Here is a 26,734-nt window from a genome sequence, read left to right as displayed (position 1 = left end):
ACCTAGAGCCCTACCAACCCGTACAAGCTCTCTGAAAGGGTCCCAGGTCAGGCGGGGGCATCGTCATACCCAGGGCTCTGGTTGACCTCCGGGGGACCCCATAGACCCACAGGGCCTCCAGGTTCTGTCACCCCCAGACCCCGGGCCGCACAGGCTCCTGGCTGACTGCCTGCCCCCTGCCCACCTCCAGGTGTGAGTGCGCACCAGGCTACTCCGGCGCCAACTGCAGTGAGAACCAGGACGACTGCAGAGCCCACCGCTGCCAGAACGGGGCCCAGTGCGTCGACGAAGTGAACAGCTACTCCTGCCTCTGTGCCCAGGGCTACAGGTGAGAGGCCCTGCACACACCCAGAGGCGGGGGGCCGACTCCCCTTAGCCCTTGGCCCCGGGCTGGGTTAGTGGGAGGGAGGGAGGGAGGGTGAGAGCCTGGGTGTCCGGTCCTGGCTTAACCGTGGCTACAGCCGTCACAGCCCTGTGGCTTTGGGAAAGTGACTGAGCCGTGCAGAGCAGAGGCAGAGGGGGCCTAGCCTTTGGGCATGGGCAGTGGGTACAGAGAAGTGGGCAGCGCCCTCTCCCTTACTGCTCAGGGGGCCTCTGACATCACAACCTGCCGTAGAGGTCATTGACTTTGCATCGTGGCTCCTCCTCCTGACCACCCACCTCCCACGAATTGCTTAGATGTTTTTTTGTTTTTCTTTTCAGTTTTATTGAGCTGTCATTCACATACGATACAATCATCTGTTTAAAACGTACAAGTCAGTGGCTCTTAGTGTATGTCCAGAGTTGCGCTTCATTGTAGGACCACCCATTTCAGAACGTTTCATTACTCCAGGAACTCCACAGCTCTTATCGGTCACCTTAAGGCTCCTTCATCTCAGCTCTGGGCAACCAGTAATCCAACGTCTGTGTGTACAGATTTGCTTATTCTGGATGTTCCTATAAAGAGAAGTATACAATGGTCCTTTCGAACTGCCTTTCACTTAGAACTATGTTTTGAGGGTCATCCATGTGGTAGCATGTATCAGAACTTCATTCCTTTTTATGGCTGAGTAATAGTCCATGGTAGGGGTCTACCACGTTTATTGATCCATCTGTCTATCTGGATTGCTTACACTTCTGGCTGTTGTGGATACTAATGCTACAGATCGTAGTGGCGATCAGAACCACCCTTGGTAGTCCTGTTCCCTTTTTTCCTCCTTTTGAGTCTCCCCTCTTCTGCTTGTCTTAAGTCTCATTTTTCTTTCCTGTAAAATGAGACATGAGCAACCCTTAAACGTTAATGAGCCCGCGCGTCACCTGGCAAGCTGTGAAAGAGCAGATTCAGCAGGTTTTCCACTTTGGACGGTCAGTGTCCAGGTTACATCGATGTTCCTCACCACCCTCCTGGCTCTTCCTTCTCTCGGGAAAAGGTCCATTAGGAGCATTTTCTGTCGTCAGCTTAAGGATCTGGTTTCCCAAGATGCTTAGTGAGCGTCTCTCCGGGGCCTGGGGGAGGAAGATGCCCTCTTGCCCCTCTCCCGGCCCCGTCTGACCTGCGTCCTCTCCCTCTCAGCGGGCCGCTCTGTGAGACCCCTCCCCGCCCAGCTGCCCCCAGGAGCCCCTGCGAGGGGACCGAGTGCCAGAACGGGGCCAACTGCGTGGACCAGGGCAGCCGGCCCGTGTGCCAGTGCCTCCCGGGCTTCGGCGGCCCCGAGTGCGAGAAGTTGCTCAGTGTCAACTTCGTGGACCGGGACACGTACCTGCAGTTCACAGACCTGCAGAACTGGCCGCGGGCCAACATCACGCTGCAGGTGGGTGCCTGGGGCACGGCCACAAAGGGGGGTCAGGTGGGCGGTTCGGGGGGGGGGGAGGGGAGATCTCTGGCCTCAGGTCAGAGATTCGAGGCACATCCCTGCTCAGGACAACGGGAGGCCCCTGGGTGGGTCAGAGGCTTTGGATGTGGGTGTCAGCGTCGCAGCTTGAAGCCGTTTAAGCAGGATGGGAAAGGTTATTGGGATATAAATCCAATCTCAAAGAGGAGCCGTGGGGGGTGGGGGGTGGTCTCGTGGGTGACTAGACCCAGAAAACCAAGATCCTTTCCCACCATCTCGTCTCAACGACCCCTCGCCTCACCTCCAACGCGCCAACAGGCTTTTGTTCCTGTGCCCGGAGCGAGGCCAGGTTAACTCCCAGCTTAAGTTCCTGCGGTCCCCTATTTTGCCGTTGGATGTCTTACACATCTGCCTCCTGAGGTGCCGTCAGGTTTGGGGCTGGCTGTCAGAGAGCCTTCCTGAGCGTGTCCTCTCTGTAGTGCCCCGGCCCCAAGGCAGTTGGTTCCCTGAGGCCCACAGAGGTGGCCCCACTGCTTGGCTGACGTCCTTCCCCGCAGGTGGTCTGAGGGCTCTCACCTGCTCCTCCTGGCACGCTGGCCCCTCTGCCCTCTGCTGCCTGGCCCTGGCCACGCTGTCAGCGGACAGGGTTTACACTGGGGCTGCCAGCCTGTCAGTGCCCCTTGGAGGACAGGTCCCCTGGGCAGGCAGGAGCAGCCACACCTCTCTTCCCCGCCGGCCGGCCTGTGCTGCTGCGGGGGGTGGGGTTGGAGGGACAGTGAGTGCCTTGCTCCTCAGGTCTCCACGGCGGAGGACAACGGGATCCTGCTGTACAACGGGGACAACGACCACATCGCCGTGGAGCTGTACCAGGGCCACGTGCGTGTCAGCTACGACCCTGGCAGCTCCCCCAGCTCCGCCATCTACAGGTGGGGCTCCCTCAGGCCCGGCGGCCGCTCTGGGGCGGGGGTGTCTCCTGGGCCCAGAGCAGGTCGTTAATAGGACCTCCAGAACCCGGGCTGGCCGAGAGGAGAGGGCACGTGAACCAGGAGTACAGCCCAGCGCGGTCCTTCCCCTCCCACCGCCCCTCCCAGGGTGCCTCTGGGTGGGGAGGAGGAGGGGACTGATGAGGGTGGGAACACCTGCCCCCAACACCTCAGCTTTCCACGGGGGAGCAGGGGAGGCAGGGCCATGGGCCACCAGGTCCCAGGCTCCCCACGGAGAGGTGTGGTCCCCTGGGAAGCAGCTGCTGGACCCATGGCAGGGTGCCCGGGAAGGGATGGGCCACACTGAAGCCCACCCTCTGGGGTGGGGGCACCCCCTCTGCTTCCAGTGCTGAGACCATCAACGACGGGCAGTTCCACACCGTGGAGCTGGTCACCTTCGACCAGATGGTGAACCTCTCCATCGACGGCGGCAGCCCCATGACCATGGACAACTTCGGCAAACACTACACCCTCAACAGCGAGGCCCCCCTCTACGTGGGAGGTGAGGACTGGCTCTGCCCCGGCCTCGCCATCAGGGGATGGGGTAGCCTTTCCAGGGGGCGCTCGGGAGGCGGGACCCAGGGCACAGGGCTGTGGGGACATTGCCGGGGTGTGTGTGTGTGGGGCGGGGGGTTAGTGACTGGCCAAGCTGCAGGTGGATTGTGTTCCCTTGCCAGGAGCCAGGCTGCTGGCCCCAGCCCACACTGACGAAGGAGGAGGTGTGCCTGGGTTGGGATGGAGGCCTGATGCAGGCGGGGAGGGGAGGGGAGGAGAGGGGTGGCATGCTGGAATTTCGCGGCTGCCTTTTACACTGTGGGCCTCATTCTTGGCTTCGGGCGGGAAGGGGCTTGTTAAGTGTTCAGGGTCCATCCCCAGCTTGGGTCCTTGGAGGCCCAGAGCTGCTGCAGGAGGCTCAGGCCCAGGTCCCTGCATGAGCTGGGGATTGCCCAGCTGGCCTTACAGGCTTTGCAGCTAACGGGCCCTGGCCACCACTTGTGGGCATTTCCGGGCCCAGAGAGCAGGTTCCCAGAGGCAGAGGGGTCTCTCAGTGCTGTGCAGGGCCTGGCCGAGAGGGTGGCAGTGGAGGGATGGAGAACCAGGGTTTACTAGTCCTGCAACCTTGGGCAAGTCACTGAGCACTTGGGGCCTAGCAGCTCCTAGCTCAGGGGTCGCTGTGAGTAGTGACCACAGAAGCAGGTGACCAAGGACCACACACCACAGTCCTTTGCTGCCTCTGGGAGTAAAAACAGGAAGGAACCTGGGCCAGCACAGCCGGACGGAGACACGGGGCCTCCCGTGTCAGCTGTCTGCTGCCAGGCCTGGCTCCCCCGCCCTGGTCACCGGAAGGCAGCTTTTCCATTCTTTGGGGGAAGGAGTGGCAGAGGACCTTGGCCCAGGGTTTCAGGGACAGGACAGAGGCCACAGCAAGAGGGAAGCCTGGGCAGGTGCCCCGCAGACCTCAGAGGTCGGTGCTAGCTCAGTCTGCCCCCCCCCCCCCCCCCCCAGGGATGCCGGTGGACGTGAACTCGGCCGCCTTCCGCCTGTGGCAGATCCTCAATGGCACCAGCTTCCACGGGTGCATCCGAAACCTGTACATCAACAACGAGCTGCAGGATTTCACCAAGACGCGCATGAAGCCGGGCGTGGTGCCGGGCTGCGAGCCCTGCCGGAAGCTCTTCTGCTTGCATGGCATCTGCCAGCCCAACGCCACCCCCGGGCCCGTGTGCCACTGCGAGGCCGGCTGGGGGGGCCCGCACTGCGACCAGCCAGCCGACGGCCCCTGTCATGGCCACAAGTGAGTCTGCACTGGGCTCGGGGAGCCCTCCCGCCTTTGTCCCCCTCCTCCTCCCCCCGCAGGTTCCCTTCTACACCCTTCCTTGCGAGTTCCCATTCCCCGTGGCGAGGAAAGATAATAGTTCTAACGCCCAAAGTCAGAACACGTGGCCTAACAGGGGGTTATTATATTTTTCTGGGTTTCTCTTTTTAATAACAGGAAAGGACTGTGGGGACAAGCACAGACCCACATTTTAATTTAATTTTATTTTTTTTTAAGACTGCTTGTTCTATTTCTATTTTATTTTTTAAATTTCTTTATTAAGGTATCACATATTTGTCCTCAACCCCCCGTTCCAATCCCCACCCCTCCCCACAGACCCACGTGTTGGGTCCTGGGTCTCAGTCTGGGGACCAGGAAAGCACCCGTGACGCCGAGGCCGGGGGGGGGGGCGGGGGGGGGGGGGGGGGGGGGGGCTGGCCCCGGCCGGCCGGTCCTCACGCGCTTTCCTCTGTCCCTGCAGGTGTGTCCACGGGAAGTGCGTGCCCCTGGATGCTCTGTCCTACAGCTGCCAGTGCCAGGAGGGGTTCTCGGGGGCCCTGTGCCACCAGGCCGGGGCTCCCGCAGACCCGTGTGGGGGCCTGCAGTGCCTGCACGGCCACTGCCAGGCCTCGGCCACCAACGGGGCGCACTGTGTGTGTGACCCCGGCTTTTCGGGCGAGCTTTGTGAGCAAGGTCAGGGGCCCCCCTCCTGATGTGCCCTCTCCAGGGTCCCTCCCACAACTGGTTTTAGCAACTTGGTTGTTTCTTCCTCTCAACCCAGCAACCCCTCCGTGCCCCTGCCCTTCCTGGGGCTCTGGGGCTTTCGTACCCCACCCCTGCTCTCTGGGCTCCAAGTCCCCCCCCCCCCCACACACACACACAGGGCCCCCATCTCTCCTGGCCCAGCTTTTCCTGCAGCCCCGTGTCTGGGGTCAGTGCCCCGCTGGCTGGGATTTCTCTCGCAGACGAGATCTGGTTACAGCTCCCATCCAGACCTCTGCATCGTGGCCCCATCACCTTGGGACCTGGGAGCAGCAGAAGCCTGAGGATTGGGGACCCCTTCCCAGGCCTGGTCTGCAGATTGAGATGCTTCTGCTGGAATGGAGAGCACTTTGGTGGGGGGGGAGCTTGTGGGGGGGGCGCAGGGCAGGGGTGTTTGAGGAATCCAGAACTCAGGCATTTAGGGTCCCGAGGCCACACCCTCCCAGCCAAATTCTCTCTCCAGCATTACTGCCTCCCAGGCCTCCAGCCTGTTGCCCTCCTCCAGCAGTGGGGAGCACAACCCCTCCCACCCCGTCCCTGCCAGTCTGGCAGCGGCATCTGTGCTGGAGGCCCTGGCGGCTAGAAAGTCCCACCTTCCCCAGACCGCTGGGTGGCCAGGAGGAAGCTGAGCCTGTGCATGGTGGGCGGGGGGGATGCTGGGGCAGGGTGGGCTCTGGGAGCTAGAGGACCGTCCGAGGATGCCGCCTCCCTCCGCCTCCCCGCTCCCCTCCCCCCCCCCTCTCCTCCTCCTCCTGCCTCCCGGGCAGTGCTGGCCCATAGTTGTCCCTGAGGCTTTCTCTTGGTGTCTGTCCCATCCAGAGTCCGAGTGCCGGGGGGACCCTGTCCGGGACTTTCACCAGGTCCAGCGGGGCTATGCCATCTGCCAGACCACGCGCCCGCTGTCGTGGGTGGAGTGCCGGGGCCCCTGTCCGGGCCGGGGCTGCTGCCAGGGCCTGCGGCTGAAGCGGAGGAAGTTCACCTTCGAGTGCAGCGACGGCACCTCCTTCGCGGAGGAGGTGGAGAAGCCCACCAAGTGTGGCTGTGCCCCCTGCGCGTAGCGCCCGGCGCCCAGGGGAGGGGGGCTGGCGAGAAGCATGGCCGCCAGGAGGCCTGGGCTGGGGTCGGGCCGTCGCCAGGTGGCTCCTGGATGGTGGACCCTCTTGGGTGGGCTGGGGCCACCTCCCGGAGGCCAGGCAGCTGGGCCGAGTGGGTGGGCGAGTCTCGGCTGCAGACCGCCCTCTCGGGAAGTGCCTTGCACAGAGAGGCACTTAATAAACGTTGTTGAATGAACATGTGTGTGAGGTCAGGCCAAGAAGTGCAGAACGGTGATGCTCCCTCCTTGCCTGCTACCTGGCTCTGAAGAGGGGACTGCCCCCCCCCCCCCCAAACCAGCTGTCCCTCATGTCTGCAGCACATGCTGGCCCAGAACCCCTGCCCCCTGCAGATCCCTGAAGGCCTCCCAGCCTGGCTCTCTGCTGCACGACTCTGCGGGCAGGAGGCCAGGCTGTGGAGGGGAAGGGCCCCTCCTGCTGGCCAGGAAGGGACTGCCCCTGCCCCTGGGCTGATGGGCAGGCAGAGCACCTCCAAGAACGAGGCCAGGTGTGGAAGTGGGTCTTAGGACCAGGCCTCTGACTCCTAACGTTATGGGATGATCACTGGAGCTCCAAGGAGGGTACCCATGTGGAGGAAATGGTCACTGGAACTTCTTGGGGTGGGGGACCCCACCAAAAAGGACAGGGGCGTTTTTGGTTTCAGCAGAATAGACATGGCCACCTCCAGACACCAGCCACCAAAGGACACTGGTCCTGGGCTTCCCCAGCCATCAGCCTGCTGCTGGCGAGCCACTGACGGGGGCAGGGGGCAGGGGGCAGGGGCTTGGGCTGGCTGCTTGGCCAGGGCGGGGACTCCTGCGGAGACGGGGTCCAGAGCCCCTCACTGGGGCTGCAGACAGGAGGGAACAGCGGTCCAGGCACAGGAAACGCTGGCTCTGTCGCTCTGGCCGATTCCTCCCCCATTGGGCCTCTCTCTTCTCCGCTCTCCAATGAGGTGGGACAGACGACTCAAGCAACGGGGACGCTCTGCTGTGGCTCCAGGAGGGAGGCCACGGGAGTCAGAAGCCCCATTTCATTAATGACATCACACATTCGTGTGCCGGACCAGGCTGGGGACCGGGGCTGGGTTCTGCCCTCGCGGACACATGCCAGCGAATCACCGCGCATCAGAGGTGACCAGGATGCCCAGAAAGGGAGCCGAGCGAGGGTGCCAACCTGCTCTCAGACGCTTCCCCAAGGAAGGACTCCTCTTCGCAGCCACTGAATCCAGGACCGGGACTGCGGATGCTTCTCTTCCCGCAGAACGCACGCGCAGATACGATCTTGGAGCCTAAATAGCCAGTTGGCTGGAAGGAAGACAGGCCACTCTCTGGTCCAGAGGTCTCCCCAGGACAGTGTACTCCTGGGGAATCTGGTGGGCAAGGGGGTAGGGGCTCACCCTTTTCCTAGCTCCTTCCATCTGCAGACAGAAGGCGGGTAGGGGAAGGGTGTGGGCGGAGTTGGGGTGGCCTGTGCCTGTGTCCTCAGCCACCATGGTAGCTAGGGGACGGGGATGAGGGCTTTGCTGCTGAGTAGAAAGCAGGAGCCTCCTGTGACAGGAGCCTGGCAGGGAGTTTGAATCTGGGGACCCCAGCAATGGGACGAGGACCCTCCCAAGGGGGGAGGAGCAGCATGGCTGGGCCTGCCCCGCACTGGCCTGGGCTACTGTAGCTCTGAGCAAGCACAGTGGCCCCTCCCTCCCCCCGTGGACAACAGCATGGGCCTCGCTGTGGAGCAACCCTCTTACCTGGAGTCTCTGGAGAAGAGCTAGCACCAGGCTGGGCAGGCAGGAAAGTTCAAGTGCAGCTAGTTTGTTCCTTCCATGAAACAGGTGTTCCCCAACACACCGGCCCTGAGAAGCGGCCCTTCCGCTGCCACCCCCATTCCCCCCCTGCCTTGGAGAAGCAGTTTCCCTGGCTCCAGGGGTCCCTCTACTTTGCAGAAAGTAGAAAGGACACCTGCAGACAGGTGATGGTGGCCGCCCTGCAGGCCCAGCGCCGTGGGGCGGGCAGAGGGTGAGCTTGCTGCTGGCCCCGCCAGCCCCCCTCAATGCCCCCGCCCAGCCTGCCCCACATGCAGCCTGGGTGGAGCTGGGAGGTTGGGAGCCACCACAGGGTGAGGCAGCCAGGAGCTAAGAGAGCCGTGCAGCCCAGGACCAAGTCTTCCTCAGCTCAGCCACCCACCCGCCAGCTGGGAAGGCCCTGGGTCACCACCCATCTTGCCTGCTGCCATTGAGTCCCAGGCGGCTCCCGTGAGGACCATCTGTCCGAGAAGTCACCTCACACCTTCCCTTCGGTGAAGACCTTCCCTTCACGTCGATGTTGCCATTGCTGTTTCCACTCCACACGCACTGAAGAGACGCAGTCGGGGAGTCTGAGATGGAGAGGGCCGGACTCGTCTCTCTCTGCCTGCTGTTAGCCTAACCACGAAAGTATCTCTTTATACAGAATACTTAACAGATTCTAATATATATTTGTATTTCATTTTGTTATAGTATTTTTATATGTTGAAGTCAACATCCCGTGTCCCGTTTGAGTTGCAGGTGTCCGTGGTTGTGACGTTCGGTCTGGGGGTCCCGTAGCCTCGTTTGGGTCGCTCTCCTAGAGACTGGCTTCGTGCAGGCCCATGGGGGAGCCACGCCCGCCCTTTGCCTAGAAGTGCTGTTGTAGAACATGTTGGATATTGTCTGTTGTCTTCCACGTGAACATGACATTGATTCGCTCAGGCTCTGTCTTGCTGATCTCTTTTTCCCGTGAGGATGCGCCGGGGCTGTCCACGGGCCCCCTCCTGGGTCCGAGGGCTTCTGGGTGCCCACAGGCCAGCCACAGTCCACGGGGGCTCCCGGGGGGCAGCGCATGTAGAACATCTGCCCTCGGAACTCACTGCTCTTCCTGAAGTGGCAGAGGCCTGTCCCTCCTGCAGAAGGTGGGGTGGAGGTGGGGGAGTGGCCTGGGAGACGGCTGGGCCGTAGCTGCCCAGGCATCGGTGTGACGGCGAGCTGGCACTGCCCAGCACACCCGGGGCTGCTCATCTCACTTCCCTCCGAGGCTCTGCCGTCATACCAGGTGTTGTAAGTCTGTGGACAGAGCCACACCCATGTCACCAGGCAACCAATCAGAGAGCCGCGTGGCTTCTCGGGCCATCCTGCAAGGTTTACCTGCCTGTTGCCAAGACAGCAGCTCTTAGGGATCAGGGGAGGAAGGAGGCAAACATACTGCTACAATATTCTGCGACGGTTCCCAACTGCATGCCAGACTGCACGGGGGAGTTCTGTCAGATGGCACCCGAGGGAGGACAGGCCTGGCAATCAGGCGGGGCAAGGCCCGCCTCTGCGGCCAGGACACAGACAGGTTTCCCACAGGGAGACCGGGTTGTGGCGCTGGTCAGTCGCCTGGAAAATGGGCAGTGACAGGAGCTGCAGTGCCTTTAGCACAACTAGGGGTTTTGGAGGGAATGTGACGGACCAGGCAGGCCTAAAACAGGTTTATAAGCTCCAGTGTTTGGAGTGGGCAGCCCGTTACCTAAGTAAGTGGGCGCACGCCCTCGGGGCCGTCCCGTGCATGGCCATTTCCCTGCAGAAAGAAAGGGCAATGGTGGCGGACAGTGAGGGCGGGGACCCATCGTCTGAGTTCCAGCTGACTCTTACCGTGACCAACTTTCCAGGTCTTCCTGGTCTTTTTTTTAAAGAGAAGCCAGAAGTCAATTTTTATGTGAACACTCAGTTTCAAAAGCTTAAAAAAAAGCAACCAAAAAACAAGGAGCTAAAAACACATCTCTGGGTACCAGTGTGCAACCGTGGGGCTAAAGACAAATAAGAGGCAAGTTTCAGAGTCAGAAGGACAGCCGCTGCCTGGCCGGTGTGGCTCAGTGGTTGAGCATCGACCCATGAACCAGGAGGAAGCAGTTAAAATTCCTGGTCAGGGCACATGCCCGGGTTGTGGGCTCGATCCCCAGCAAGAGGCAGCCGATCAATGATTCTCTCTCATCACTGATGTTTCTCTCTCTCTATCCCTCTCCCACCCTCTCTCTGAAACAAATAAGACCTTTTCTTTTTTAAAGGGACATCCCTGTCCCAGGGAGCGGACACTGCAGGCTTGGCTGGGGGTGGTGACAATATATCTCTATTATCCCTACACCCCGAGTCAGTGCGCATCTCTTGGGTCACATTCTGGCTTTTCTACCACAGGAGGGCCCCGGAGGAAAAGAGGTCTATTGTATCAATGAAAGGCTCTCATCTGGAACAAGGTAATGCTCCAAACGTAAACTGAGAAGGGGTGCGCAGCTGGAGGGGCGTATTTCCACTGGGTGTGGTCGGCATGTCCACGGCCACGGACAGATGAACCTGTCGGTGAAAGCATGGCTGCTTCCACAGGAACCCTGGTCCACTGGATACTCAAGCAGATCCATCTCAAGGAGACATGAAAGAATACACTGAAAGCATAATAATCTGGCCACTCGATGTATAACGTATATAATAAAAAGCTAACATGCAAATTGTCCCCTTGACCAGGAGTTTGGCCAGCAGGCAGGCCAGCCAACCACCCATGTTCCCTCCCCCTGGCCAGGCTGGCTGGACCCCACCCATGCACGAATTCATGCACCGGGCCTCTAATAGATACATAGATACATACACTGAGTGGCCAGCTTATTATGCGTTCGGAGATCTGGCCACTCAGTGTATAATGAAACAGGTACCACCCCCTTATTTCAAGCTGCTTACCTGAGGTCAGGAGCCTGCGGAAGCCCAGTGCCCCCTGCCCCTCAGGATGCAGCACCTTGGTCGGCTGCCTCCTGCATACCACCTCCTGGGGATGAGGACTACCACCCCAGTGTATAACCTGACTGGGAAGTGAAACTCCTGGTTCATGGGTCAACGCTCAACCACTGAGCCACACCAGCCCGGCAGGGTGATGGCCTTTTAACTCTGGCACCTTCCCACTCCGCCACAGGAACTCCCAAGGACCCTCCCACCGTGTTTTCTTTTGCCTGAAGTCAGGCATGACTCACGATGACCACAGATCCAGCCATCGATGTCCCTTTAAGCCCAACACGACATTGCGGTCGAAGCAGAAGTGTTGCCTTGTGGTTCCTTTTGGCCACTCATCAGCTTTGCTCTATGCGTTGAATGCTGGGCCGCGGTGCATCGGTACCTCTTCAGTGACTACACAAACACGCTTTGATATCAAAGAAGTTTAATACGCTGCAATAAAATAAGCGCCTAGAAAAAGCTCATGGAATAGATGTCACGGTTAGAGTAACCCCTCCCACACATCCAATAGCTCCACACCCCACCCCTCAAACCAACGAGGAAATCTAAAACCAAGGAAATCCTTCCAAGCTTGGATTTCAGTGAGGACCCTTCACCAATAACAAGAACAGAGCTTCCTACACGGCCTAAAAGGAAAGTAAAACACAGAAGCACAAAAAGTCCACAAGATTTCAATATTTAGGAGACTTGGTACATATTCAAAGTTAAAATAACTCCAACTCTTATAGCTATACATATTGTTTTAAAGCAACTTAATATATTTTAAAATTTCATATATACACTCTCAAAGGTTCTTCAGGTGAGGTATGTAAACATTGTCTAATGAAATATTTTCAATGTTTCAAACCAACAAATTCACAGCATACATTGAATTTTCATCCATAAACAACACAGTATTTCCCTACACTCTCTAACATAGTGGAAATCCAGGCCCGAGAGATACACGCTGGTCATCCGATAACCCTTTGCCGAACTCTTCATCTCAGTGCTTTTGAAAAGACCGCAGGTACACAGGTCAGGAGCACACACGGGGACCGGGAAGGGGCGGGGCCCTCCGAGACTCTCTCCTTGGGCATCTGGATCACTGGCTACGACTCACAAGACGGCAAAAAGGAGGAACACATCAGAACAACTACAAGATTGACCTTGGCAATGACAACACGGGGAGGGACCAGAAAGACCTTTAAAGGAACGGTAGAGATTCAGCTTAGAACTCCCTGGATCCACAGCCGGATCAGCAGCCCTGGCCCTAAATTCATCGGAAGGGTCCTAAAAAGAGTAAAACCCACCTCGGCACCTGAGCTTCAGTTAAACTGCACGGTCCTGCGGGCCCCTCGAAGGCATGAACTCTGGCCTGAAGGAGTGCCCTGGCTGTGCTTTTCGTACAGGTTGGGGTTGAATTTCTTAATGTCAATGATGCATACGGGAAAATAATGCCATGAGTTTATAAAGACCACGAACGCCTGCACACAGGCATGGGCCAATGACCTTGGAGGAGCTCAATTTTGAAAACTACTTGTTCCCTGAGGGTAAACAGCAGGCTTCTATTGAGATTAAGTGAGGCTGGAAAGGGGATTATTTATTACAAAGTAATAAGACTTGGGGCACCTCAGCCCAGAATTCTATTTTACTCTCACATAATCTACACCCCCCCTCCCTGCCCTCCCACCACATGAAGTAGTCACCTTCCCACCGATACAACATAGGTCAGCTTCTTTCCTCTTGCTTGCTGTCTTAGGCCCAGCAATGGAAAGTTTTATCCTAATGCACCCACTTCAAATCTAAAAAACACTAGTGAAAAATTCCAAACACCATCATAAATACAAAAGAGAAGACATATTCCAAAAGCCTAAAAAACTACATTGTTCTACTCCTGGTTATTTGGGTATGGGGTATTTTTCGTAGACGTGTAGGACGGTCACTGGGAGAGGCTGCAACACAGCTTGGACGCCTGTGGAGCTGGACTCGCTGGGAGACCTGGAGGAGCGGCTGCCCTCTGCACGCACCAAAAAGGCTGAACCCCAGACAGAAGGGGGCTCCAGACATTCCAGACCCAGGCACGGGAGAGGGTTCCAGAAACTGGGCTAGCTTCTCAGCGTGGGTCAGACATAGTTAAAGGACTTCAAATTGGCCATTTAAATTTCTAACGTAAATGGTTCTTACATTTACTCTATAGCCAAGTGAGCTTTGCCTCAACTAGATGCAGGAAGCCCTTACAAATTTATGGAATATGGACACTTTTTCAGTCTCTATGCCTGATTTTTGATGTCTGGTGCCGGCAGGTTTCTCACCCATTCCTAGAGTCCTATGACTGAAAGGAGTGTGCAGACAAACAGAAGCAAAAATTCAAGTACAGCAACCTCTCAGGCAAAGGCAAGAGGTCTTAGCAAGAGCTGTCCTACCCCGACCCTATCCTCTGAGACAAGGGCCCACGCGGAGCCCGGAATAAATGTTATTACCTAGGATCTTATTGCTTGGAGGCAACACATCAGAAAGAACACCTGGAAATCTGCTCTGCAGATCTGCGACTGACCACTGACCAGTTTATCTCACACACACACACACACACACACACACACACACACACACACAACATAACCAGATGAGAAAAGGGGGCGATTAAAGCTTGGATTTGATGTAACATTACAAATCAAATGCCCCAAACAGCTCTCAACCTGCTGGTTTTTTGTTCTTTCTCCATGTGTGAATTGTGTCATGAGAAGAGTCCACTGCTCAAAATATATTCTCCTACAGCACTACATGCAAACCGACATCACTCCGGACAGGAATCTGTATACAGCACACATAATAAATATTTTTTTAAAAACTATTTACAACATTACTTCCCGTGAACATTGAAATGCAAGCAAAATTTATTTCTTCCTGTAAAAGATAAAAAAGTTTTGACTGTCTAGTTCAGTACTAAATTCCCTGGCAAGTAGTTACCCATTCACATTTCATCTTAAAATCAGATTTGCTTACAAATAGTATCATAGAAAAAACACACAAACTTTCTCCAGCATTACTGTTCAAGTGTCTTCCTCATTGTTTGGAAAAGACAAAGGAAGCCATAAGTAAGTATGTAAGGTATGATTCAAATGGATGACAAAATCCCCTGTGGTCCAATCCCGAGCTGCTGTCCTCAATCCAACAGAATGAGACTCGTGACTCAGCACAAGTGCCCAGGAATGGGGCGCAGGGGAGAGGAAAGGACCGGAAGTCATCGGTTCCATCATGTCTGAGGGTGCTCTGAACTGCAGACCAGGACTCCTGAGAAGTAAAGTTGCACACATCTTACAACAGATGGTTTTGTCCTGTAGCCACAGGTGGGGCTGGCCCACAACTACACAGATGCTTGCGGAGATGGGGACGGGGGAAGGAGAGGGACGGGGGAGAAAAGGAAGAGAGCCATATTGCTCATGAGTACTGTCGAGGTGTGAAAGAAAACATGCTTATCTTCCATGGTTCATGGGGGTGCGAACTGGTGTCTTTCGCAAACACGAGAAAGACTGAAATACAGCTTAATGCTTTCTTTAGGCAACAAGTGGTTTCTCCATCGCCCACAGGTATGGGTTTGGATTTCCTTGGGGTTACAACTAAGGCTCCTTTTCCTGCACAGGCTGCTAAGCGAACGTGCCAACCACGTATGCAGAGTGGGCTGCTCGAGGCCAGCCCTGAGGCCACTAGGGGCGCAGCCATACTTCGTTCTGGGACAGAGTGACAGTGGGGCATGCACTCAGGGTTCCCAATCCATGTCACGTCTGCCCCAAAACAGTGAGGGTTCCAACCTATCTGCCTTCGCTGTGTTGTTTGGGGGTTCAATGGCTGAGCACGGTAGCTGGGGAGGACGGGTAGCCAGAAAGAACACTTTTCTGAAAAGCCCTTTTGACAGTTAACTTTTTTTGCTAAAATAAATACTTTCTACAGAAACATTTGAACAGGAAAATATCACTACTCACACAGTGAAATAAACTCCACAGTCATGTGTATAAACTGATACTCTATATGCATTTGAAACACCACCAGTTTCCTAGATCTAATGTTAAGGATGCAGAAACCACTGGTGAGACTAACAACCTTAAGCTGTAGTGGCTCTAAAAGGAATCTCGACTTGTGGTATAAATATTCAAAATTATGCAAATCTTGTCTGGTTAGCATCCCTTCCACAAACTAGCTCCCAACCACTACAGCTTTAGCTACAAGACATATGTAGATGACAGAAAACAATGGGGTGGAAAAGTTGCTAATTTAAAAATAAAGTTAGGAAAGGAAAAATGCTCCTAACATGACATCTAAATGAAGCGCCTGGAAGAGGGAGACTTCCCGGAGAGCCGCCTCCCGGAAGGGGGCTGGTGGCAGGAGCAGGAGCGGGAAGACAAAGGTGCCACAGGCGGCTCCTCAGCAGGAAGTGAGTCAGGCCTGATTGGGTCAGCTTCGCTGGCCCAGAGAGCCCTAAACTTCCGCCTAAAGCTGCTGACATGCTGGTATTTTTAAGAGCTAGGTGGGGGTGGGTGGTCTGGGCTCATGGTTGCAACAAGCAAAGACCACGCATTTATGTTCACGACAACCCAAGCTTGGGGAGTGGGAAACGTGCAGGTGCCCTGCACAGGAAGAGGGCTCCACGGGGCAGAATGGACTCGGCCTGTGCCTGCTGGGGAGGCGCCGTTCTCGCTCTCGGTTCACTGGGAACCCCTTTGCGCTGAGCCCTGCCACAGAGGAATGTTTGCCCGACTCGCACATGACCAAGACCGTGGTGCTTTCAGTATAAGACTTTGTACCTCAACTGCGTATCCTTGTAGAGAAGGCTGAATGTCTACGATTCAGTGAACAGTCCATCAACAAAAGGGGGTATTTTCTTGTTCTTTAAAAAAATGTTTTAAACTGACTTTTAGAAAAAGGAAGGGAGAGGGAGAAAGAGAAACACCACTGTGAGAGTGGAACAGCGATTGGCTGCCTGCTACACACCCACTAGTGGGGATGAAGTCCGCAACCCAGGAATGTGCCCTGACCGGAAATCGAACTTTTGGTGCATGGGATGACGCCCAACCTACTGAGCCACATGGGCCAGGGCTTCTTGTTCTTTAATACACAAACATTACTCAGGGATAATGTGAAACAGTAGCCATGTGTGAAGATGAATTCACAAGAGTTCATAGGTTGAACCCGTAGCCAGCTCAAGGGTTGAATTATATTAATAGCTATCTCAAAGGTTTCCCAATTCTGCTGTTTTAAATACAATAATCTTTTTATCCCCCCACCCCCATCCCGAACATGCACAGGGAAGAGTACTAACCACTCGGAGGCAGGTACTGCCTTGCTAATGTGATGGACATAAGAAACATGATTTCATACTTACATTTTTTATTTGTTGGCTTGTCTTTAATAAAATTGTTTTGAAAGAAGAGTATGGGAATTGGGGGGGGGGGGGGAAATCAGTGCCTATAGTTTTATTTTCCTAGAAGCTGGCCCAAAATATTATACAATCAACAATGCTTTGGGTTTGTGATTAGACTTTGTTTTCCCTCTGAAGCCTTTTTCCATATGAATGTGAGGTTCAGAAAACTGAACACCCAACTAAATGCAGTCTCAACTAATTTGGAAAAAAATAGAATCTTGACTTACTTTAAAAATAAACAAGAAGTGAGTCTAGTGTCAGGTCTATGATAGTGAAATGAGCCCTGGCCAGTTTACTCAGTGATTAGAGCATCAGCCCACAAGACCAAAGGGTTGCAGGTTCGAGTCCTGGTCAAGGGCCCATACCTCGATTGCAGGTTTGATCCCTGGCCCAGGTTGGGTGCATGCGAAAGGCAATCAGTTGATGTGAGATCTGTTTCTCTATCTAATCACCTCCTCCCTGCCTTCCACTTTCTAAGGATCAAAGAAAAGGATATCCTGGGATGAGGATGGGGGGCCGGGGATGAAATGAGAGACCCAGGCCTCATAATTTTAGAACTCTGAATTCCTATTTGCTCACAGGCCGACTCGTTTTGTTTACTGTGATGGTTGAGTCTAAGAAGGAAGAGAGGAGGCTAAGGTAGCTCAAGTTTCACAGATGGTAGTCAGTGTGTTAAAGCAATGAAGTAACTTCTTTTGTTGCAAGAATAAATTAAAAAATATAAAGGAAGAATTAAGTTGAGGTAAGATAAGGAGGGGCAGGAAAGAAAAGGACAGAGAGGGAAAGAGGCAGAAGAAAGGAGAAGATACATCAGGGAAGCTTTGTTCCTGAAAAAGGATTATTTTCTCAAGCAAGGTCAGCAAACTTTCTTAAAGGTCCAGATAGTGAATATTTTAGGCTGTAGGCCACATGGTCTCTGTTGCAGCTCAACTCGCTGGAATGCAGTTGCAGACAACCCATACACAAACGGGCGTAGCTTTGTTCCAATAAACGTTTATTTACCAAAGAGGAACAAGCCCCAAATCTGCAGACTCTTGGTAAATTGTTTCTAAACCAACAGAGAGAGAGCCTTAAAACCAAAAGGCCTGGGAAATGCCAATCCAGTGCCAGGGACGATGAAAACACCAGCCTGTTGATGGTGACACCAGAGCCTCACCAGCCTGCATCACATAGCAGTCTTTCCCTACCAGGCTCTTAGTTCCACCCAGCATCAGGAATGCTGCCCCTAATGAATGACAGCTCCCGCCCTCACCACAGAATCCATCACAAGGGAGAACAGAGACCAAACTTCAATTCAAAGTAACCGGAAGTGTTTTACCGATGACCTGTCTGAACAGGGAGAGGCTCACCTGCCAAGTGTGTGATGTGCAGAGGGTTGCATGAAAAGTACTGCATATGTGAAGGGATGATAGATACACCTTTCCAACTATGCCACCTCAGCAACAATGAGGCATGGAAGCCACTGCTCAAGGTTATTTTTTAAAGGTAAGGCTTGTGTAGAAGTCTTTAATGAAATACAGAAACAACAGAACTGGCTACCTAAGGGATGGAAGGCGCCAGCAATTGCACAATAGATGCTATTAACATTCCTATGTAGGAAACCTCCAGAGCAGAACCAAGGATCACGGTCTTCCCGCTGCGCTGTCTGAGGAAGTGCCAGGGTGAGGCTCATGGCGTCCTCCCAGACCCAGGGAGCCTCACGGGACAGAAGATGGGTCTGCAGAAGAGGACCCAGCTCTGGGTGGAGCACCAGTGATGCTTCCCAGGCATCTCCCAGCTTCTCCAAAAGCTAAGAGATACTCTCAGTGGTCTCTGGGCATCCACCTGAGTTCCATTAGGACAATCACTTCACTGAGCACAGCCCCAGAAGCAGAATTTCTTCCTGATTTGGAATCCAGAATGTGGGACAGACTGCCTTTGCATCTGATGGCAAGCCATACATGAGAAAGAGGCCTTTGCAAGAGGGGGGAACAAGGGGAGACTTGAGTCAATATCAAAGCCTGAGCTTGGAGGTGTCTGGGGACAGCATCGGCTTTAAGCGTAAAAAGGCCTTTCAGAGACAGCCCTCAAATCAATCTTTTCTTCCTTCCTTCCTTCCTTCCTTTTCAAAATTAACTGAATCAGCAAAAACAAGATTCAACAAATACAAAAAAAAATCTAAACTTTTAATCTCATAATTATGCAGAATCCCAGTCTATTTAAGTGTAGTCACTACCATAAAGTGTAAGTTGATTTTAAAGATGATCCATAACATTAAGTGTATAAATAAATACATACACACACAATGAACTTTTCTCAAATGCTTTTTAGAATGGGAGAGAAGGCTATTATCTTGAAATGAACTTTTACAAACAAAAAAAAGAACGTAGAAAAGTCATGGAATGAGTTATAAATCTGGAACTGGAACAGTTCCACCCACCTACTGCCTCACACCTCTAACACAATGCAAGCACCCTTCCAAAGTCGTCCATTGCAGCTAAGGGGGCACCTTGAACGCATGTACAGGAATTCGCACACCTGACATCGGCAAACCTCAGCTATAAGTCACCACAAAAACAATATCCAGTGACGACTCTACATAAAGGTTTTTTTAAACTTTAAAACCACTTTTAAAAGATTAAACGAACTTACTCAAAACATATTAATGCTTTTGTGCAACTTAATGCTGAGAAAAGGTTGCCAACATACACACTCAGCAGTTTCATTAACATAGGTAGCTCTTCAATGGCCATAGTCAAAGATATATATATATTAAAAAAAAATGAGACTTATGGGATAGAGGAGACATTAGGAAAAAAATACATATCACGGCTTCACTGAAGATAGGTTTCACTATCTATGAAATTCAATACAACTCTCAATTTCCCATGAATCAAATGCTTTTTTCCAGGCCTATCCAATCATCAGAAGTTTTCATTGTACATATACAGCAAGCCTTTTACAGACTGGACAGAAGGCCTGTTTTATCAAGATCTAAACAAACTAAAGTATGAAAAAGTCCATCTGGGTTTATCTAAACTGGTCTGAAACAATCTAAATGGAACAACTTTTAACAGAAAGGACAGAGAAGCAGCTGTCCTTGTAAGCCTGTGTTGGTGACAGAGCATGTTTGAGAAACTGGTTGAGGCTTTAACAACTAAGCCTGTTTGTAGAATGGCCCAATGGAAATGTTGAGTACACGATGTTCAATGGAGCATTGTTATAGGCACCAAGGCAAAGCCGATGCACCCCTGTGAGGCTTCACCTGGGAAAGGCAAACATCATCAATTACAAATACTGCAGCTCTCGCTTTTGAGCCTGACATGGCGAAGGCAGGAGTGATACTATTGTACAAGCATGAACTATGAGTACGGTGCTAACCAATCAGAACGGATCCCATTCTAAACTTGTACTTCCGCATGAACGTTAGATCGGGGTGCAGGCCATATGGGGCCACCATGAGATACTGGAGCTGTTTCCTCCAACTGCAAGTCTGCTGTGGCCTCTGCATAACTCTGTGCTCTTTTGACCTTTCTGAGCCTGATGCCAGGATGGTTTGCAGGATGTTCACAGAAATCCTTGGCTCCCAGTTCACGAATCCCGTAGCACATTGCACAGGGAAGAGAGAATTTACTGTGGAACTGGGGTTAGGAGGCATTGGTGGCCAACAGCCAGAGACAAATGTACCCAAATGCACATGCACACACACATAGTATTAAACTTTTCTACAACTGGAAATAACATTTTGGCTCTTTTTGAATATAGAAGTACTCAGGGTAAAAAGAAAATTAGCATAGTCACTCTCATCCTAATTGGCAAATTACAGCTATAAGCGGGGGTGGGGGGAACTTTGTTAGAGTGCTAGCAAGCTCAAGGCCCAAAATGAAAAGGATGGTAAGGACAAGTATTGCAAATAATTTTTAGAGGTCATAAGCCAAAATCAATACCTGGCAACACACCTTTTGTCTCATGGGCACATAATTAAGAATCCATTTTTCCTCCATGTGACAAAAGATCAAAGGTAGGAGGAGTGACCTACAATGAATGATTTTTTTTTTTAAAGGGGTAACAAATATTAATCTTTTACAAAAATTATAAATGCCCTCTGCATTCTCCACATACCATAAAAATGATTTGGTTTAGCTTTCAAATATCATTTAAACAGACAAACCAGACAGAGAGGGAAGTTCACTGCTGGGGTTTGCAGAGAGGAGCGTCTGCTCACGTACGGACTGCAGGGAGCTGCTGGAAAGCTACTTTATGTGCATGACGGTGGTCTTCTCGGCTACAGTACAAGTGCTTGTGCATCAAGTATAAAATACAAGCCTTTATCACATAGATCAGCTTTTTAGCTTTTGTAAATTTTAAACACAAAAGGGATAAATAAGGCACTGTACTTTTAAAAACTACAACTGCTTGGTTCCAAGTTTAAAACCCAAGGAACAACCAGAATATAATATATAACTTCCCTTACTCAGCCTCGGAGAAAGACTGCGAGTCTCCTTCTCCATCTGAGATGCAATTTCTGACATCTCCATTAACTGCAGGTTTGAAAGGCTTGATAAGCTTATAAAAGCGGATTCAGTTAATGCAAAATAAAGGGTTCCTTCTGCAGAACAGTTTTACTCCTGGCTCCCGCCCCTGGCGTCACTTGGCCTCCAGCCGCCGCCGTTTGCTGTGGGAAGAGTCCAGCTTTGCCTTCAGCTTTCTCTTTCTCTGGGCTGCGCTGTTCTCCGGGGTTTTCACCAAGGGCCTGGCCCCAGCCTTTCCGCTGCTCTGCTTTCTGTTCGCGGCTTTCGGTGGCCTTGAAGCGGATTCACTTGCCCCCTTTGGCTTTGCAGGTTTGGTCGCTGTCTCTGAGGCAGGGCACTGGGTAGGTCTTTTGTTTGTGTTTTCTTTTTCTTTCCTGAAGGGAGGGCAGCTCTTCCCAGAGGGCTTTTTGGGGATCCTCACTTTATTTTCTTTCAAAGATGTCTTTTTGGGCAGTTGGCCTCCTCTGTCCCTTGCAGCTGGCTTCTTGGCAGTGAGGGTCTTGGTGGCTCCATCGATATGCTTCTCTTTGCTGGCTTTCATCACCGCTCCCTTGTCCCTCCTGTCCTGAGTGCTGCCACCTTCGGTCCTCTTGCGCTTATTCTGAACTTCTGCTTTCAGCAAGATTTCAGACATCTGCTTCCCTTTCCTTCCCTTGGTTCCATCAGCACCCTTGGGTTTAATGGGAAACCCGTAGGCATCCACTTGCAGGGCGTGCCTGGGGGACATCAGAGGGTGGATGCACACACTTTTACAGCTCTGCTTACCTTCCACGGCCAGACCAGAAGGGCTTTCCTTTTTCTCGTTCTTGATCAAGCGCTGCTGAGCTCTGAGCTTTCCCCGAATATTGGAGTACTTCCTAAGGATCCGGGTGCTGGCTGGCGTCGGTGAGCCTGTAGAAGGATGGCTACTTCTACCTTCCTTGATCTCCTCTTTTCTGTCTTCAGAACTGGGGCCTCGGTTGACATCACTGCCATTCTCTGGCTCCACTTGGTCAGGATTCTCTCGAAACTTGGCCCAGAGCTTCTGCATTTTCCAGTTGTTCTTCGCAGGAGTAGCTCCGGGAAATTTCTTCAAGTGTTTTTTCAAGCGTTCAGCCTGCAGTGAACTGGGGTACAGGCTGGAAGGGGAGAACTTCTGAAGAGGGTGCTTGACGGGAGGTGTGTCTCCCGGAAGACGAGTGTTGAGCTTCTTCACGATGACCAGAGACCGGGTTTCAGTTGTCTCTAAGAACCATTTGCAGACATTAGACAATTTAAAGTTGGTCATGAACAGCATCTGAACAGGAGAAAACTTTTGAGCTTCCAACGCACCCTTACATTTCCGTGACCTTTTCTTGCTTTTCCAAATCTCCTTGAGCTTATCCGACCTGTTCCTCGCTCTTGGTGCTGGCTGGCCTTCTTTCTCCAGCTGGATCCAGCCTTTCTGAACTTTCATGTACTGGGCATTGAAGTTGGCAATGAGCTCTTGGTTTTCCTCCTCAGCACACCACTCCATAAACTTTGGCTGCTCGTTGACCACTTCTTCCCCATCGTCCTCATCTACGGGATCTTCACTCTCTGAAGCTTCGTTGTCCTTGGGTATTAGGTTTTCTTGTGCTGCTTCCTTTTCTGAAGTCACATTTGTGGTGTCCAAGGAGTCCAGAGAATGAGCATGTCTTAGGTTGTAGTTCGAAGACGACTGTCTCGTGAGCCTTGGTACCCATTTTGAGGGCCCAGCATCATCATCGCTACTTGACAACTCGAGGACGATGGGTGGCTCCTCATGATCATCACCTTTATGCTGGGCGTTTGCACCGTCCATCTCATTTACAACCTCCTCCAGGTCGAGTGCAGGAACAGGTCCTGGCTTCTCTTCTGACTGCTCTGGGAAAGGACACGGAACACTTTCTAAGAGGTCTTGGGCACTTTTCTCACCTAACTTAGACTGGACATAGATTTCCAGTCTCTCTCCAGGCAGGGGCTGGCCAACTGTGGTAACAGGATCACTGTTGGGGAAAAGATCTCCTTCTTCTTTTTTGGCCTCTTTGGCCAGCATGTTTTTAAAAGTCTGCCTAGTGATGATCCCACCTTCCTCGCCCTCCTGCTCAGCATCCTTCTCAGAGGAATTTTCATGGACATCTGGGTTTTCGATGTCATCCAGAGCTTTTGGATGGAGACTCTCGGTCAACAAGTCCTCAGGTGTTGTTTCACCAGGGTCCTCTTCTTTTTTAGAACATTTTGCATCAGGGTTTTTAGAAACTTTGACCTCAGGGCAAGCAGAGGAAGAATCTGAACTTGGATTTCTTAGGTCCTTATCGGTAGAGGAAGAATCTGAAAGTTGACTTCTTAGGCACCTATCTGAGGCCTCAGGGCATTTTTTACCCTTTTTCTTCTTGTCCGAGTTCTCTTCAGGTGTGTCCATGGTTTGTTCGCACATATCTTTTTCTGAAGAATGTTTTCTATCATCACCTTCTTCCTCTAATTTTTCTGTACCACTTGCTGCTTTACTTTCCTCAATGTCACTGGGGTTTTTCTTAGTCAAAGTGCTGCTTTCCTTCAAGAGCGGGTCAGAATCCAGCTCATGGGCATCTTCAGTCTCAGCCTCAGTACTGATGCTTTGTTCATCCTCAGCCTTTCCCAGGCTTGCGGGAGGCTCCAAGCTTACGGGGGCACTTTGATTTTCTGAGCACAGAGGACTTTCTGCCCTTCTGACTGTTTCAGGAGAAGAAGTAGGCCTAGTCCCAACATCTTCTCTGTCTCCCTCAGAAGAGCTCTCAGTAGAGGGAGCCAGGGGATAGTCCTCAGGTTCACTCGTCCCCTTCGCATCAGGCCGTTCAGCTGGGTGTTGGTCTCGTTCAGGGGAAGCGATCCCACTTGCTGTGGGAGCTGCGACCATGGAGCTGCCTTCGGGCATGTCCTCTTCTGGAAGGTGAGCTGGAGGAGGGCATGCCGGGCTGGAGGCTGTTGTTTCCTTGGACCTCGGGGAGCTGGTTGGATTGGGTTGGTTCACTGTGGGGCAAACCTCAGGCTCTTGAGATTTCTTCTCAGATGAAGCGTCGCTGTCTCCTTCCTTGGGGGAGGTTATTTCTTCACGAGGCTCTTCAGCGTTGTCCTCTCTGGGAGGCTGCACATCCGCCGTAGGTCTCGGGGTTGAACTGATGAGGGTCTGCTTGGGAGTGACCACTGCCTCAGATGCCAGTGTCGAGCAGCTTGGTTTTTCTTGGGAGTGTAAGTTTCTGGCCAGTGTGCGAACAGTTGGCAGCTCGCAACAATCACCATTGAAATAGTATCCTCGAGTACTTTTTCTGGCTGTTTTCCGAGAAGACAACATTGATCTCTGATTCTCAAAGTGGCATTCTGTTATTGGCTGACTGATATAAACGACATCACACTGGTTATCATAATCATTTATCCTCAGCCCTGATGCCCTTTTACTCTTCCGAGCTGTCTTGATGGAGGCTGACAACATCTTGGTTCGAGAGTGTCCACTGGATGCTTTGTGCACAGCTGGCATGGGGCTGGGGGCTAACCAACCACCTTTGGAATGATCATACTGGCCCTTGTCGCTGGGATGCAAATGGTAACCCACCTTATTTCTTCCTAGTGAGTGAAGATGGTTCTCTTGCTTTGGCCTTGAATCTTGTTCACTTGCCTCTAACTCCTGGCACAAAGGCATTCTGGAGCTACACTGTAAAGTATTCTCTTTGTCAGCAGTTCTAGATGAATTCCCTGTAAACTCCGAGTCCCAAGTCTCTTCTGATAAAGCTCTGAATGAATGTCTTTGAGAAACAATACAGGTGTTCTCCTCACTAGTTTCAGTTGCCGATTTTCCTGCAACTAGACTTTCTACTAAAGCTGAACTCGGCATATGGTCTTTACCACCCTCACATGCTTTCACATTTGTGTCTTGCTCCTGTCCAGTGGTTTGGCCCTCCACACTCTTAGAGGTGTGATGGAGGTTGAATGGGGAAGAATTAGATGTACTAAGGTGTCCCAGAGTGGAACTATCCGTTGAACTCTCAGAATTAGATTTAGTGGTTGGAAGTTCAGAGGAATCTTTCTGTACATCAGTCAAGGCATTCTCTCTTCCATCTACAGAGTTCGTCTCAGGAGGAGGCTCCTTCAGGGCCTTTTCTGCCAAGGGTGGAGGACTGTGAGAGCCTGAGGAGTCTATCAAATCTACAGAATGAGGAGACTTCATCTCGAGACACAGTGCATCATTTTCCTTATGTCTGGTGCCTAGCTGGGCACAGCCAGCATTGCAATTGGATGCATCCATTGCTCCAGAATCAGAAGGTTGCAGGTCCTCGGTGTCTGGCTGAGATTCGGTGTACAGATCGTTTAGAACACGAATGAACTGCTTCTGATGATGAGTGCACAATTTGACCATAAACTTCTCCAGAGGGGACTTCGACTGATTGTTAGAATCTACTGCTATTGCATCTGTTGAGTTCTCACTAGACAGACAAAGAGAAAAAAGAAATTAGAATGGTCATTTTGCAAAGAACCATTTTTACATTCTGAAATTCACCAGATGTTACTCATGTTATAAAGATAGTGTTATAACTGCTTCTAAATGCCTACATACTTTTGCTTCAAAAATTAATCTTTATCCAATTAAGTATAAGGCTGCTCTACTCTCAATTTTTAGTGACAACATCCTTCATACTTTTTAAATGATCATTCACAAATAATTTTTATCTCCTAAAGAAGAAATATTGAAAATACATGTTTTTGGAAAAAACTAAATTTTGGTATTCTTATTAACTCCAATTAGTCAATATATACTTTTGTTTTAGATCTGGATACTCCTGTTAAATAATTATTGTTTTATAAGTCGACAACACTGACAAAAATTCGGGCACATTACATTACAAATCATGGTGTAGAAATACTTTGAGAAATTATAGTTTTAATATGGTTTATCAGCACGACCAATTAGCTAGACTTTTTAGTTCTGCAAATAATAATGCAGGGACCCGCTACCCCTTTTCTGGGGTATGGATGAACTAAGATCAATAATTTCACATTTCATACACACTGAAAAATGGAATGACAAGCCATTCCTGATTCCTAGCCTCTAAGTGAGAAAATAGATGTGAAATGACATTGAAAACTATAGGGCTTTGTCAATGCAAGGCGGTGTTATGTCTTTAGTCAAACCCCAACTTTGGCATTGTCTTAGACCTTCAATAACCATTTTATAATAATCCACAGGAAGTCATTCTACATTAAAGAACCCCCTTCACACTTTATAAGTCATCCAGGACAATTCTTAGAGTTTAACCTGGGTAGTGGGGGCAATAGGAAAGACCATACAAGATTCAAAACAGGCAAAGGCAATTCCTGGCTAGACAGCCAAGAGTTTGCAAGAGTGACTCAGTGTTTCTGGATGTCTGGGTCTTACTAAGCCCATGCAGCTGGAGTGCTCCAGTGCTCTGGAGTTTTATACACTCTCTCAATCTCTCTCTCTGGATTACATTTCTTCAGAAGCCTATTATCTGACTCTTTAAGTAATATGGCAAAGCACCGAGGGCAGCTTAATAAATGTGCTGAACAGATGTTGTTTGATAATATCTCCAAGATAACTCTTCTTTTTTTGAATCTGTGACATTATC

At 51.7% G+C, this 26,734-nt stretch overlaps 2 protein-coding genes across 7 annotated transcripts in view; one reads left to right on the top strand and one right to left on the bottom strand.

Annotated features, from left to right (window-relative positions):
- SLIT1 (slit guidance ligand 1) overlaps positions 1 to 7,411 on the top strand; it is a 139,894-nt gene extending 132,483 nt beyond the window's left edge. Inside the window, exons 31-37 of the mRNA XM_036437998.2 lie at positions 191 to 328; positions 1,553 to 1,790; positions 2,607 to 2,737; positions 3,142 to 3,296; positions 4,301 to 4,589; positions 5,092 to 5,303; positions 6,192 to 7,411. Coding sequence (XP_036293891.1) covers positions 191 to 328; positions 1,553 to 1,790; positions 2,607 to 2,737; positions 3,142 to 3,296; positions 4,301 to 4,589; positions 5,092 to 5,303; positions 6,192 to 6,430 — 1,402 coding nt within the window. The 3' untranslated portion in view covers positions 6,431 to 7,411. The remainder of the gene's footprint in view (positions 1 to 190; positions 329 to 1,552; positions 1,791 to 2,606; positions 2,738 to 3,141; positions 3,297 to 4,300; positions 4,590 to 5,091; positions 5,304 to 6,191) is intronic.
- Positions 7,412 to 11,642: 4,231 nt separating this feature from the next.
- Positions 11,643 to 26,734, bottom strand: part of LCOR (ligand dependent nuclear receptor corepressor) — a 96,338-nt gene continuing 81,246 nt past the window's right edge. For all 6 annotated transcript variants that reach the window (XM_045581956.1, XM_036438719.2, XM_036438724.2 and 3 more), the window contains one exon: positions 11,643 to 25,573. In XM_045581956.1, coding sequence (XP_045437912.1) covers positions 21,253 to 25,573 — 4,321 coding nt within the window. In that variant the 3' untranslated portion in view covers positions 11,643 to 21,252. The remainder of the gene's footprint in view (positions 25,574 to 26,734) is intronic.

This window comes from Pipistrellus kuhlii, unplaced genomic scaffold (genome assembly GCF_014108245.1).
Source record: "Pipistrellus kuhlii isolate mPipKuh1 unplaced genomic scaffold, mPipKuh1.p scaffold_m20_p_15, whole genome shotgun sequence".
NCBI classification, from domain to species: Eukaryota; Metazoa; Chordata; class Mammalia; order Chiroptera; family Vespertilionidae; genus Pipistrellus; species Pipistrellus kuhlii.
Note: the sequence above shows the minus strand (reverse complement) of the source record. Positions and strands in the feature narration are given on the sequence as shown.